This window comes from Prionailurus bengalensis, chromosome A3, assembly GCF_016509475.1.
Source record: "Prionailurus bengalensis isolate Pbe53 chromosome A3, Fcat_Pben_1.1_paternal_pri, whole genome shotgun sequence".
Taxonomy (NCBI): domain Eukaryota; kingdom Metazoa; phylum Chordata; class Mammalia; order Carnivora; family Felidae; genus Prionailurus; species Prionailurus bengalensis.
In genome coordinates this window covers 22,497,248-22,512,076 of record NC_057354.1, presented here as the reverse complement: position 1 = coordinate 22,512,076, position 14,829 = coordinate 22,497,248, and the positions used below count along the sequence as shown (strand labels likewise).

The following is a 14,829-nucleotide window of genomic DNA, read 5'->3' as shown; positions in this document are numbered from 1 at the left end:
TATGATTCCACTTATATAAGGTACCTTGAATAGTCAAATTCATAGTAGAATGGTGGTTACTAGGAGCCAGTGGTGGGGAGAGAAATGGTGAATTATTGTAATTGTTTGGGACAGAGTTTCAGTTTAGGAAGATAAAAAAGTTCTGGAGATGGATAGTGGTGAAAGCTCCTCGACAATATGAATGTACTCAATGACAATTTTGTACTTCATGACATTTTTGTACTTTTAATTTTTTTAAATGCTTATTTAATATTTTTGAGAGACAAAGAGACAGAGCGTGAGCAGGGGAGGGACACAGAGAGAGGGAGACACAGAATCTGAGGCAGACTCCAGGCTCTGAGCTGTCAGCACAGAGCCCGATGCAGGGCTCAAACACATGAACTGTGAGATCATGACCTGAGTCGAAGTTGAACGCTTAACTGAGTGAGCCACACAGGCCCCCCGACACTTTTGTACTTAATGTACACTTAAAGATGGTTAAGATGGTAAATTTTATGTCCATTTTACCACACACCCAAAAAAGAAGGCTAAAATTGCTGTTAATCTTTCTTGCATTGATTGAATGACATTTTATTTTCATTTTTTAATTTTTAAAAATATTTATTTTTGAAGTTTATTTATTTATTTTGAGAGAGAGAGAGAGGCAGGCAGAGAGAGAGGGAAGGAGAGAACCCCAAAATGGCTGCATGCGGCCAGTGCAGAGCCTGACGGGACACCGAATCTCACCAAGTGTGAGATCTTGACCTGAGGTGAAATCAAGAATTGGACGCCACAACTAAACCACCCAGGTGCTCCTTAAATATTGTAACTAATCTCTACAGCCAATACCCAATGTTGGGCTCGAACTTACAACCCTGAGATCAAGAGTGGCATGCTCTACCAATTGAGCCAGGCGGGTGCGTCAAATGAGATCTTTTTAGATGTCATAAAATCACATACCTTTCTATAAAACAGTGCTAAAGACCCAGTTCTCTTTGGTTTGCTTATTCCAGCTGTATGTGCCTCTTGTGCTTTAGTCAGATGGTTCTGTTTTGGAGAAGCACCAATTAATGACTGAGCAGTAAGTGACACAGGACTCTCGACTTTGGACTCCTGAGTTGTGTTCATGGAAATTGGTATCAGTGTGATCTCTCCAGCATCATTTGCAATACCTAAATGTATAAGCAAGAATTCTATTTTAGAAATAAGTTGCATGTGTTCCAGAAAAACTGTCAATTATCTACCTACCTACCTATCTACCTAGCTATCCAAACAAAGGAATAGGTTAGAAAAGAGGAAAGCTACAAAAATTGTAATTCTAGGTTATAATACTCTTGTTTTCTATTTCTGCTCTGAAACAATGTTTTCTTTTGAACTCTTAAGGAGATGTTTGTAATTAAGAAAAAAGATTTTTGCTTAACACGCTCATTTGTAAAGCTCAGATAAGAAAATAAGTCCAATGAAAAGGGTGGTAAATTCATAAAAGTATGAAAATTCAAAAACCAGTATAAGTTCAAAACAAAACAAAAGGTGGAATACAGAAGATTTTTAAGGCAGTAAAACTATTCTGTATAATACTATAATGGTAGATATATGTTATCAGACTTTCATCAAAATCTATAGAAGTGTACATCAACAGTGTACTTTTATGTAAATTATGGACTTGGGTCATAATGATGTGTCAGTGTAGGTTCATCAGTTGTAAGAAATACACCATTCTTTGGTATGTTGATGGTGATGAGGTCTGTGTGTGTGTGGGCAGTGGGTATATGGGAAATCTCTATACCTTTTACTCAATTTTGCTGTGAACCCAAAACTGCTCTAAAATAATAAATTAAAAAAATGGTATAGGTTAAAAAAAAAAAAAAACTGGATCAAAAAGGCCATGTGATTCAACCCAGCAAGGCATTTCTTAAATTACTAACCAACTCAGAAAAAAAAATAAAACAAATACATTAAAATGTTACCGTGCAATGGGATTGTAACTTTATGTCCCGTTGTCCCTGTGACTATGGCTGTGGCCATAGTTAGAAGACTTTGCCCAGGTGAAATTGATAGATTTTCAGTAGTAATGCTTGAAGAAGGAGCAATTTTCAATTTTGTTCCTTCTGTTATGATCCTGTCCATAAGTATTTCTTTTGGGGGATCTTCCCCAAAAAGTCTTCTCTTAGCACTCCCTGCAGTAGGAGAACTGTAGCGTTCATGGACAGAAATTGGAGACAACGGTTGCATATCTAATAGAGAGAAAAATAAATTTAAAATAGTTTGATATGTATTCTAAAATAATAAATCAGGTTCACTCATTCACTCAAAAAATAGATACTGAGGTATTATATGCTAAGCAATCGGTATTCAGCAGTAAATAACACGGCTTCTATCTTCACAGAATATAGAGTATAGCAAAAGAGGTATGAAAAAGTTACTACATGTGAAAATTATGATAGCTCATCTTCCTGGTTTCTTGAACCTCTGCCTACTATTAAAGGAGCAAAATATTAAGGGTAAAATAGAAGCTGAGAGGTAGAATGAGGTGACCACTAAATTTGAGCAGTCCAATTAGCTTCTGTCTCCCAATCTTATCTAGTAAATAACATCTGAGAAGGAAAAATCAGTGATTTGGTTCACAGTTTTGGCCCCTCCTACACACCCATACTTCAAGCAGCTTAAGGCAGTAGCTTCGGCTTTTTCTTTTGTTTAAGTAGGCTGCACGCCCAACATGGAGCCCAACATGGGGCTTGAACTCACAACCCTGTGGTCAAGACCTGGGCTGAGATCAAGAGTTGGACGCCTGACCTACTGAGCCACCCGGGTGCCCCTATGGCTTTCTGATTTAGTAGGTACAGAATCATCTTTTATAAGCTCACGAGAAGATAAAGATGAGCAAAGGTGATAAGACTCTGTTTAACTTGCCTTAATCTGAGGGTTGGCAGTAGTGTGTTGATTAAAAGATTATATTTAGTTTTCAATGCTATCCTTCCATAGGAGTGGCTTTCCCTATATACCAAGTGTGTAAAGGTTCTCCTAGCCCCTAAAAACCCTACATCTTTTTCCACAATCCTTCCCCACTTTCCCTGACCCACTGATTCTTTACAGGTATATAATATACTTTTTATTTTTATCTATTTATTTTTTCATGTTTATTTTTGAGAGAGGGACACAGCATTACTGGAGGAGAGGCAGAGAGAGAGGGAGACACAGATGCAAAGCAGACTCTAGGCTCTGAGCTGTCAGCACAGAGCCCGACATGGGGCTCGAACTCACAAACTGTGAGATCATGACCTGAGCCAAAGTCAGACGCTTAACTGAACCACCCAGGCGCTTGTATTTTTTATTTTAAAAGTTTTTTTTTTTAAAGTAATCTCTATACCCATTGTGGGGCTCAAACTCACAACCCCAGATCAAGAGCTGCACACACCACTGACTGAGCCAGACACTCCTATGGTATGCTTTTTTTTTTTTTTTAAGTGTATTTATTTATTTTGAGAGAGAGAAAGTGGGAGTCGGGGAGGGGCAGACAGAATCACAAGCACTGACAGTGCAGAGCCCAATGTGGGCTTCAACCCCACAAACTGAGATCATGAATGACCTGAGCTGAAGCTGGACGCTTAACCAATGGAGCCACTCAGATGTCCTACCTATAATGTGCTGTTTAAAATGAAAGCATTTCAGGGCACTTGGCTGGCTCGTCAGTGGCACATGTGGCTCTTGATCTCAGGCTCGTGAGTTCGAGCCCCATGTTGGGTGTAAAGATGACTTATTAAACATGTTTACAAGGTATAAAAATAACTTCTGGAAATGATTTGACAGCTCTCTGTATTAATAAGGTGAGAGGAGAAACAGTTATGTCTTAATAAAAATCTCTGCATATTTCTGGGTCTTATGAAAACAGCTCTGATTTCCCAACCTCAGTGGCAGATAGAAAGTTCTGTGGTAACTCCCATGATCACTTAATAGGAGTGTACCTGGATCCTTTATACATAAGAAATCCAACACAGCCCTAGAATCTGACTAGGAATGTTTAAGCCGACATTTCAAACAATTTTTTTTGAAGTTTATTTTTGAGAGAGAGAGAGACAGAGTGTGAGTGGGGAGGAGCAGAGAGAATGAGAGACACAGAATCCGAAAAAGGCTCCAGGCTCCAAGCTGTCAGCACAGAGCCTGACACAGGGCTCAAACTCACAAACCGCAAGATCATGACTTCAGCTGAAGTCGGACGCTTAACCAACTGAGCAACCCAGGTGCTCCTAAAGCTGACATTTCAAGAGAGGATTCATATTATAGCCATGAGGTTAGCTGCAAACCCCTTCAAATTATCTTTTGTTAGCACAGAAGTGGAAAAGATACAGTGAACAACTCTTTACATTTAATAAATACAGAAATTAATATTATGTCTTTTTCTTCCTAGAGTCAAGGCTCAATATTGTTTTCTAAGGATTTTCCATTATTTGATTCTCTTGCCTGAACCCCTATGAGAAAATACTTTTTTCTTCTACTTATAAAAATAATATATGCCCTATATGTTCACAGCAGCATTATTCATAATGGCCAACAAGTGGAAATAATCCAAATGTCCATCAACTAACGAATGAACAAACAATATATAGCATATCCACACAATGAAATATTATTCAGTCATAAAGATGAAGAGCTGATATATGCTGCAATATAAATAGATCTTGAAAACATGCTACATGAAAGAAGCCAAGCACAAAGGCCACATATTATATGATTCTATTTATATAAAATTCTAGAATAGGCAAATCTATAGAGACAAAAAGCAGATTGTAGTTCCAGGGGATTGGGTGGGGGAACTGGACAGTGACTGCTATTGAATATGGGGTTTCTTTTCTGGGCTGATGAAACTGTTCTGGAATTAGATAATGGTGAGAATTGTAGAGTCTTATGAATTTACTAAAAACTACTTAACTGTACATGTTAAAAGGGTGAATTTTATGGTATGTGAATTATAACCCAATGAACAAAAGAGCTCACTGAAAGAAAATTCTTAGAATACCAAAAAACTGTAATATAGAAAGTAACATCCACTCAAAACACCACCATCTGGAGAGAATCATATTTGGGTGACCATTATTCATGATCTTAGTTCTGAGATGTCTAGCTAGGCTGTAAACACACACACACATATAAAATATATATGCATACGTATACATATACATATATATTACAGTCAAGGATACATACACGTATGCACACATTCTCACAGACTGTTCATACTTTGTTCAGTTCCAATATGCAAGAATTTAAGTTACCATAGTTTAGTTAAAATAACAACAGCCTAACAAAATGGTTCAAATTTCAGTTTCCATGATGTACTAACTATAACTGCATAAACAAACTTTAGTTTACAAATCATTATATAACTAAAAGATGTGAATCATGATCAGTAACTAATCATGTTAATTCTTTCAAAGTCTGTCACTGATTGATCAGGGCACATCTGCTATTCAATTCATGAGCACAGGAAAGCATACAGTTATGTTGTCTGTCTCCAGTGAAAAACCCTATATGACATTTTATTAAAAACAGACACATGAGGGGAATCATCAAAAAAAAAAAAGTACGGGGGTGTTGGGGTGGCTCAGTCGGTTAAATGTCTGACTCTGATTTCAGCTCAGGTCATGATCTCACGTTCGTGGCATTCAGCTCCACATCAGGCTCTGTGCTGAGCATGAAGCCTGCTTGAGATTCTCATTCTCTCTCTCTCTGCCCCTCTCCCCAGCTTGTGCTCTCTCTCTCTCTCAAAATAAATAAACATCAAAGAAAAAAAAAAAAGAAACCTTAAAAAAAAAAGAAAATTGCAACAAAGAAATGAAAGTGATAATACTGAAACTGAATTAATTTAGAACGTCAGTAAAGTTACAGAAGGAACAACTGACTCTGGGAATACTGACACTGACACTGTTCAAGAGATTAGATACACAGCCTGAAGAACTTCCTGAAAGTGAAATTCGTTGACATAATTGAAGAAAGCTGTTGAGATTAAAAGGATGAAGATATCCAACAGAAAGTGATGATGGCAAAAACTTCACATTTGAGGAACTCTCAGAGATATTTCAAAGAATTAAACACACAAAGTATAAAATGTTGAAAGCTGATCCAAATTTAGAAAGGAACATGACAGTTCACCAAGGCACAGAAAAGATGCTCATTCACCAGCATAAATTACAGGAGACAAGCACTGTTTAAACTATTCTTTGTAAGTTTGAAAAAAAAAAAAAAACCCCACCAACAAAAAAACCAAACCACTTTCAGGGCACCTGGCTGGCTCAGTCAGTGGAGTGTGTGACTCTTGATCATGGGGTTGTGGGTTTGAGTTCCGTGTTGGGTATAGAGATTACTTAAAAATAAAATCTTGAAAAAACAAAAACCAAAAAGATGAAAAACAAACCACTTCCATTCTCAATGTTTCCAGTGCTTTATACTATACTATGTAAATACTTTTATTATCTTTCATTTTGCTAAACATTAAGGACTCATAGCTTTTTTTAAAATTATCACTTTTTTAAAGTAATCTCTACACCCAATGTGGTGCTCAAACTTATGCCCCTGAGATCAAGAGTCACATGCTCTACTGACACACAGCCAGGTGCCCCTAATGACTGATCATTTTTAAAAGTTTTGATGAAACAAATAGATACATACAAGTTTTGACAAGATTTTTTTCCTTTTTAAAGGCTTTTATTTATATATTTTTAAAAAGCTTATTTATTTTGAGAGAGAGAGAGAGAGCATGAGCAAGCAGGGGAAGGGCAGAGAAAGAGAGAGAATCCCAAGCAGGCTCCATGCTGCCAGCGTGGAGCTGGACACAGGGCTCAAACCATGAGATCATGACCTGAGCCTAAATTAAGAGTTGGCTGCTTAATGGACTGAGCCACCTAGGTGCCTCTGGACAAGATTTAAAAAAAAAAAAAAATTTTTTTTTAATGTTTATTTATTTTTGAGAGAGAGAGAGAGAGAGAGAGAGAGAGAGAGACAGAGAGAGAGAGAGAGAGAGACAGAGCATGAGCGGGGAAGGGGCAGAGCGAGGGGGAGACACAGAATCCGAAGCAGGCTCCAGGCTCTGAGCTGTCAGCACAGGGCTCGATGCGGGGCTTGACTTCACAGACTGAGAGATCATGACCTGAACCGAAGTCAGACACTCAACCGACTGAGCCACCCAGGTGCCCCTGTCTCCTGACAAGATTTTTAAAGGTCATAAAACAATCCTAATCATTCTCACTGCTTATGAAGACTGTTTTGCATGCACATTTTTATCATCTTGGACTACATGTAAAGCAAAGACTATATGTGTGCCTGCACACACGTACACAAAATTATAGTTCAAGTTGGATCAAGAGCCATGTGAAGCCCGAGTACTTGTTCATCTGAAGTTTGTTCAGGGATATGTGATCAAAAGATTTTAACTGATTAAAAAATTCAAGAAAAAATTCATATAATCCAGAGGATGCACACATCAGATGCACACATCGTAAGAGAAAATAAGGACGAATGAATGAACTAAAATCTTCCCATAAGGTTCACATGAACTATTTTAAGAGAGCATGGATAAGTTATTTCTTAGATGAACTTAAGCATCCCAAAGAGTTTTTTGCTCTGCTTCAAATACTTTTCTTTCTATAAAGACATACATAGAGAAAGAATATAACTTTTGTCACATTTGAAAAGTAGGTATTTTGCCTATTTACAGTTTTCTGTTAGCATTAGGAAAAGTGTGTTTATTAAAAGGCTAAAATACTATTTCCACAACAACTCACATTGAAGTAAAAAAATATTAAAAAACAGAGTGAAAATCTTATTACTTTGATATGAAAAACTATACAACAAGCCACAAAAGGGTGTTAGCATAAGCCTCCTTTTACATTTTGTTTTATTTTTATTTTTAAGTAGGCTTCACACCCAATGTGGGTGTAAGATTAAACCCATGACCCAAGTTTAAGAGTCCCATGTTCTACTGACTGAGCCAGCCAGGTGTCCTAGCCCCTGTTTATCTTTTAAATTTAAAAATTCTTTTTCATAAGCCCCTTTTTCTTTTCTTTTTTAAAATTTTTTTTTTCAACTTTTTTTTATTTATTTTTGGGACAGAGAGAGACAGAGCATGAACGGGGGAGGGGCAGAGAGAGAGGGAGACACAGAATCGGAAACAGGCTCCAGGCTCCGAGCCATCAGCCCAGAAGCCCCTTTTTCAATCTTGATGAAGAAATTAGATTTCATAATAATATATTAGCAAGACTTGAAATTTTGAGAAAATTATCTTTGTTATTTTTTTGTTTTACCTGTGTTGAACCTACCCCTTCGAAGACTCCCACTGTCAGTCCGAACTTCTTTGACCCTTGGGTGCATTAGAGGAGACATCGGCATCATAGGAAGGTGTCCCTGTACATTTCCCCCATTTCCTGTTTCAAAGTTATTTGGGAATATAACCTGTAAAAAATAAAAACCTCTTGCTTTACATATAGATAAACCTACTGATGAAAACTTATAACAGAAAAATGAGAAAAAAGTCTTCTTCAACTGTTTTATTTCCCTTCTTTCTTCTTCACAAAATAGAACAACTTGCATAAAGTGCTCAATAGTTTGTGTTGTTACACATATCTCACTTAATTTTATAATTTATCTCCTTAAGTTTATTGACCACTTCTAGAAGTAAACTGATGAGGTAGGCACCATCTATTTCCACTTAAGGATGACAAAATACAGGCTTAAAATATGAAATTTGCCTGAGGGCAATTACTATTTTTTAAGTTTATTTTTTTTAAATGTTTATTTATTTATTTTGGTAGGGGGCAGAGAGAGGGAGAGAGAAAGAGAGAATCTCAAACAAGCTCCACACTGTCAGCACAGAGCCCAGTGCTGGGCTTGAACTCATGAACTGTGAGATCATGACCTGAGCTAAAATCAAGAGTTGGATGCTTAACCAACTGGGCCACCACAGGCACCACTAAAGTTTATTTTTTATTTGTTTTGAGGGAGAGAGAGAGAGAGAAAACAGGAGTGGAGGAGGGACAGAGAGAGAGGGAAAGAGAGAATCCCAAGCAGACACCGTGCTTTCAGTACAGAGTCTGACGTGGGGCTCAATCTCATGAACCATGAGATCATGACCTGAGCTGAAACTACGAGTCAGGCACTTAACCAACTAAGCCACCCAGGTGCCCCAAGGACAACTACTATTAAGTAACAGAGCAAGGGCTTCAACCCAAATCCTCTTTCTTCAAGTTCATTGCCTTTTTTCACTTTCCCAAGAGATTCTACAATGGAAGTATTGATGAATACTAAAGATTGCACAGTTAATCACAGTTTGTTGCAAAAAACCAAAGATACATGGAAGAGAGATTTCAAGAAATCATTTTCTTTTCAATTCTTCCTGGTCTTGGATAGTCCTTCCAGTAGTGTGGAATTAGGGAAAAATTCACCAGGTTTCATGAAGTATAAGACACAGAAAAGCAAAGAAAGATGAAAAGACAAGAGTTACGAAAGAGCAACACAGAGGTAAAGGAGCAAAAACTCAGTTTCTCACATGATACTAAACTGTGAAATGTGTGGCTTGTATTAGGCACAAATTTCTGATTTTTTAAATTCTAAATACTACTAATGAAAACCATTTAATTTTTTACATAGACATTTGAAAAATTAAATATGATAAAATTAGTGGTTTCTTAGATATGACTTCCAAAAGCACAAGAAACGAAAAAAATAGATAAACAGGACATTATCAAAATTAAAAACTTTGTGTTCTAAAAGACTTGATCAAGAAATTAAAAGGCAACCCATGAAATGAAAGGCAAATTTTAAAAATCCTATTAACAGATAAGGGAGTCATATCTACAATATATAAAGGATTCCTATAATTCAATAATAAAAAGACAAATAACCCAATTAAAAAACGGCAAAGGATTTGAATAGATATTTCTCCAAAGGAGATACACAAATGGCCAATAAGCACATGAAAAGATGCTGCACATCATTAGCCAACAGGGAAATGTAAATAAAAACCGTAACGAAATACCACTTTATGTCTACTAATGGCTAGAATAAAAAAGATAAGTATCAGGGAAGAAAAAACAAAGGTAAGTTTTAGAGAAGATGCGAAGAAACTGGAATGTTCATACACTGATGGTAGGAATGTTAAATGGTGCAGCCACTTTGAAAAGAGTGTGACGGTTTCCCCAAACTGGAGGTACACAGCTGGAGGTACACGTGACCCAGCAATTCTATTCCTAGGAATGTACCTAAGAAAAATAAAAACATGTCCATACAAAACTTGTGTGTGAATGTTGATAGCAGCATTATTCATAAAAGCCAAAAGGCAGAAACAACCCAAATGTCTATCAATTGATAAATGGATGAACAAAATGATATATTCAAATGAGAGTATCATTAAGTCATAAAAAGCAATGAAGTGCTAATATATCCTATAACATGGACGAACCTTGAAAACATAATGCTAAGTGAAAGAAGCCAGACACAAAGGACCACATATCATATGCTTCCACATATTTGAAATGTCCAGAATACACAAATTAATAAAGACAGAAGTAGATTAAGGTTGCTTAGAGCTAAGGAGAAGAAGGTGGGTAAGGAAAGTGACAGCTAAATGATACAGTTTCTTGTTGAGGTGATGGATATGTTCCAAAATTGACTGAGGTGATGGGTGTACCTATTCATGAATGTACTAAACACTAAATTATATGTTTAAAAACAATTTTTTTTAATGTTTATTCATTTCCTGAGAGAGGGAGACAGAGTGTGAGCAGGGGAGGAGCAGAGAGGAGGGAGACAAAGAATCTGAAGCAGGCTCCAGGCTCTGAGCTGTCAGCATAGAGTCCAATGTGGGGCTCGAACCCAGGGACCGCGTGATCATGACCCGAGTTGAAGTTGGACACTTAGTGAGCCACCCAGGCACCCCATAAAGCTATTATTTTTTAAAATGACAGGATCATCAGCCTTGCCCTAACTCACCTCTTCACAGGTAGGAACTTTGTTTCCTGAAGCCTGGAGAGCCTCCCACAGTGCAGAATCGTGACTCCACGCTAAACTCTCTAAAATCTGTTCTTCGATGCTGTTCAGGTGTTTCACCATGTCCCTGGAAAGTCCCTCCTCTGAGCGGATAACCACCTCAATAACCTGGTAAAGAGAAAATTGAAAAGGTAATATAGGTAGTCTTGGTCATTTCTAGGCTTTCATGTATGACTAGCTTTGGTCTTATAAGGACACAGAACTAATGATATTGTTGAACTATGATTCAATGGCTGATCGATATATTTTAATTTAAAAGGACTTCTTAAGATGTCCAAAATACTTTCACATACATTTCTGTTTTTCATGTTTTCTTTTACACATGGAGAAATGAGGCAATGATAGGGAGAAACTGGTCAACCAAGGCCAATAGTGGAAGTCGGGTCTTGGGTTCTGAGTCCAGTGCTATTTTGAATTTACTGTCTCTTCTCAGACAATTCTTCCCAATAGATCAAGAGAACAGATGAATAATATATTTAAAAGGAATTCTGCTTATATAATTCTATTTTAATAAGGGTAAATTCTAGAACAAAGTCTGTAGGTATATACACAAAAATATTAAGTGATTATTATTTATAATTAGGATTATATTGTATGGTTTTAATATTCACATTTATATGTACTTTCCTGTTTTTCTTCAAGGAGGCTATATTATTTATGTGGTTAAAGAACAAAGGCATTTAACTTCTTGAATGAAAAAAGGATGCTACAAATAAAAATGAATTGCTATCAGATAAGGTCAAAACCAACACTGTCCTTGAATAAAATTACTTATATTTCCTAACAGAAAATCTAAAAACACACATCAACAAGTATCAGAAGCAATTTTCCCTAAGACACTAAAAAAATATTTAAATCCCACTCAGCAATTCAAATGGATAAGCTTTCTAATGATCTGCATTTTCCATTACTTGAGACATATTTTAGGTATAAAAATTGAACTCTTCAAACTAACTTTTCTATAAATACTTTGAAAATAGCACATACAGCAAAATATTAACTAAATCATACCAATAAGGGTAATGAAGTAGCATCAGTCTTAAATTCGGATACTAGGTAACATTAAATGTTACTGTAGTTGTGACCCTTAAGTTGTGTAAGAAAAAGATTAATAAAATAGTTCTAGCAGGAAAAAAAAAAAAAAGCTAAGTAAGACTGATCCACACTGAATTAGTTCAAATTTAAGGAAGGAGCACAATCTTTTATTTCAGCTTCATTAGCTAAACCATAACCACAAACCATTTTATACCTTTTCTTTCTCCTGGGGAAAAGAGCTTTTCTTCTTCATTATGCATCTGTTTCATAGGATTATGATTTCCATTTATAAATATGGAAAATTCAAAGCTAACTACTTAATTCCTGGTCACATTTGCAAGTCAGTGAAGGAAAAAGGACTGGAGTTTGAGACTGGCTGAATTTACTAATATCCTCATCCTTTCCCTTTTGTTTTTGATTCCACCCAAAGGACTAAAATGTTTTCAGAATACCTCTGGAAATACTTCCCAGACATCATTACAGCCTGTAACTTTAACACTAAGATAAACAGAACGTTTATGAGGTGCACCATATCATAACTTTGCTCTCATCTCACCTTATAAAAATAAAATGGTTGTAAATTGAGAACTTCAATAATCCAGGGGAAAGTACGAGGTGAGCTATAGGCAAAGAGCACAATTTCCAAACAACAGGCCATCAAGGAACGATGAAATATATCCTGCTCTAAAAGAACCTTGGAGAACAGAAAAACTGCAGTTTAATATTTCTCAGCAATTTCAGCCTTTGCCATTCTATAAAGACTACAGAAACAAGATAATGTGTACATTATATTATACCAGATTATCAAAGATAATAATGTGAGCTCTCAAACTGGTAAAGAGTTTTGTTATAACATATAATCTTGCTCAATGGTAGATTTTAAATTTAAATGAGGCATACACAACAATCTGCTTTGAAATAATGAAACAGTCAATATTCCCATCAAGAGGAAGCATTAGGATCGGTTCCATTTTTTTTTTTTTTTGTTCCGTTTGTTTTTAAATGCCAGTTTTACAACGACTATTTTGTTAACATAAAGATTGTTAATCAGGGGTGCCTGGGTGGTTCAGTTAAGACTCAGACCCTTGGTTTCAGCTCAGGTCATGATCTCACGGCTTTGTGGGTTCAAGCCCTACACTGGACTCTGTGCTGGCAGTGCAGAGCCAGTTTGGGATTCTCTCTCTTTCTCTCTCTCTGTCCCTCCCCCACTTGCGCTGTCTCTGTCTCTCTCAAAATAAACAAATAAACTTAATAAAAAAATATTTGTTAATCAAAACACTAAAATCAAAGGTATTATGTCACAGCTAAGACTTAAAAAAGTTCAGAAATAATTTACTAAGAAGATAAAAGTCGTGTTAACCATTAAGACTTTTTTTTTGAGTTTCAGATTTAACAAAATTTTCAGTTTTAAAAAGTGTGTGTTGCCATCCTTCTTTTAAATATCACTCCAAATCAACAAAAAGGATAAGAAACAGAAACTCCTTGGATAAAACTAGAAGTCAGCTGTAACTGCAAATTAGAATACATGAAAACTGAAAGTGGATGAAAGGATGACAAATTACTCAGTAGAAAGTAGGATGGTCAAACATAAGGGCCTGAAGAGAGACACTTGGACCTAATTAATTTGCTCCATGCAACCTGGGGAAAACATAGCAACTGAAGGGACAGGAGGAATGGAAAGTAGGGGCTAGGTAGGGGCTGACACGAATGGATGATCTGAAAGTCTGTAGTAGTTAGAACTCGTCAGGTCCCCATTCAACCCCTACTCTAATGAAGCAGATGATAGGCCTCTAGTCTGTCCCAACAGGGATCTGGAGAATTATTCTAAGACTGAACTAGGGAGACTCAGAGCTTGAGAACACCAGACATAGGAGAAACTGTGGTTTTAGGCAAAAGTCTGCAGACTGCATTGTGAGATCAAGTTTCCCTTTCTTGCTCTGTTCAGTAACACCAACATCCAGCAAAAAATTAGCAGATACTTCTTTACAGAAACTGAAATATTCCAGAAGAATCTTAAAGACACCAAATGTTGAGGGTCTCTAATACTACATGATTATATGAGACTGTTGGGTTTATATTCCTATTTTTGCCAACAAAGCTTTAAAAAAATTTTTTTTAATGTTTTTATTTATTTTTTGAGACACACACACACACACACACATACACACACACACACACAGTGCAAGTGGGAGAGGGGCAGAGAGCAAGGGAGACACAGAATCGGAAGCAGGCTCCAGGCTCCGAGCTGTCAGCACAGAGCCTGATACGGAGCTCGATCCCACAAACTGTGTGTGAGATCATGACCTGAGCTGAAGTCGGATGCCCAACCAACTAAGCCACCCAGGAGCCCCAACAAAGCTTTGAACCAAACTGTTCAGTTACCATAAGGGTTTATTAATGTCCCATTTTTAGTGCCTCATTTAAATGTAAATGGATATCCAAGAACAATCCAACAATATAAGGAAATCCTCCCACTGGAAGACAAAAATTAAAACAAAGAGACAAAAGGGGCACCTCGCTGGCTCAGTCGGTTGTTCTCAGCGTTGTAAGTTGGAGCCCATGTTGGGTGGAGGCGTTACTTAAAATCTTTAAGGGGTATCTGGGTAGCTCAGTTGGTTAAGTGTCCGACTCTTGATGTCGGTTGGTTCAGGTCACGGTCTCAAGGTCATGGGATTGAGCCTTGGGTTTGCACAAATCTCTTGGGATTCTCTCTCCCTCCCTCTCTTCTGCCTCTTCCCTACTCGTGCTCTCTCTCTAAATAAATAAATAAACTTTAAATAT

The 14,829-nt window shown here is 37.0% G+C and overlaps 1 protein-coding gene across 3 annotated transcripts in view; it reads right to left on the bottom strand.

Annotated features, from left to right (window-relative positions):
• The window catches only part of RBL1 (RB transcriptional corepressor like 1), a 61,147-nt gene that overhangs the window by 20,406 nt on the left and 25,912 nt on the right, over nt 1-14,829 (bottom strand). For 2 of the 3 annotated variants that reach the window (XM_043602420.1, XM_043602417.1), the window contains exons 12-16: nt 12,605-12,742; nt 10,957-11,121; nt 8,274-8,421; nt 1,947-2,213; nt 940-1,151 (exon numbers count right to left, since the gene is read on the bottom strand). In XM_043602420.1, coding sequence (XP_043458355.1) covers nt 940-1,151; nt 1,947-2,213; nt 8,274-8,421; nt 10,957-11,121; nt 12,605-12,742 — 930 coding nt within the window. The remainder of the gene's footprint in view (nt 1-939; nt 1,152-1,946; nt 2,214-8,273; nt 8,422-10,956; nt 11,122-12,604; nt 12,743-14,829) is intronic. The other variant, XM_043602418.1, reaches the window with a different exon arrangement.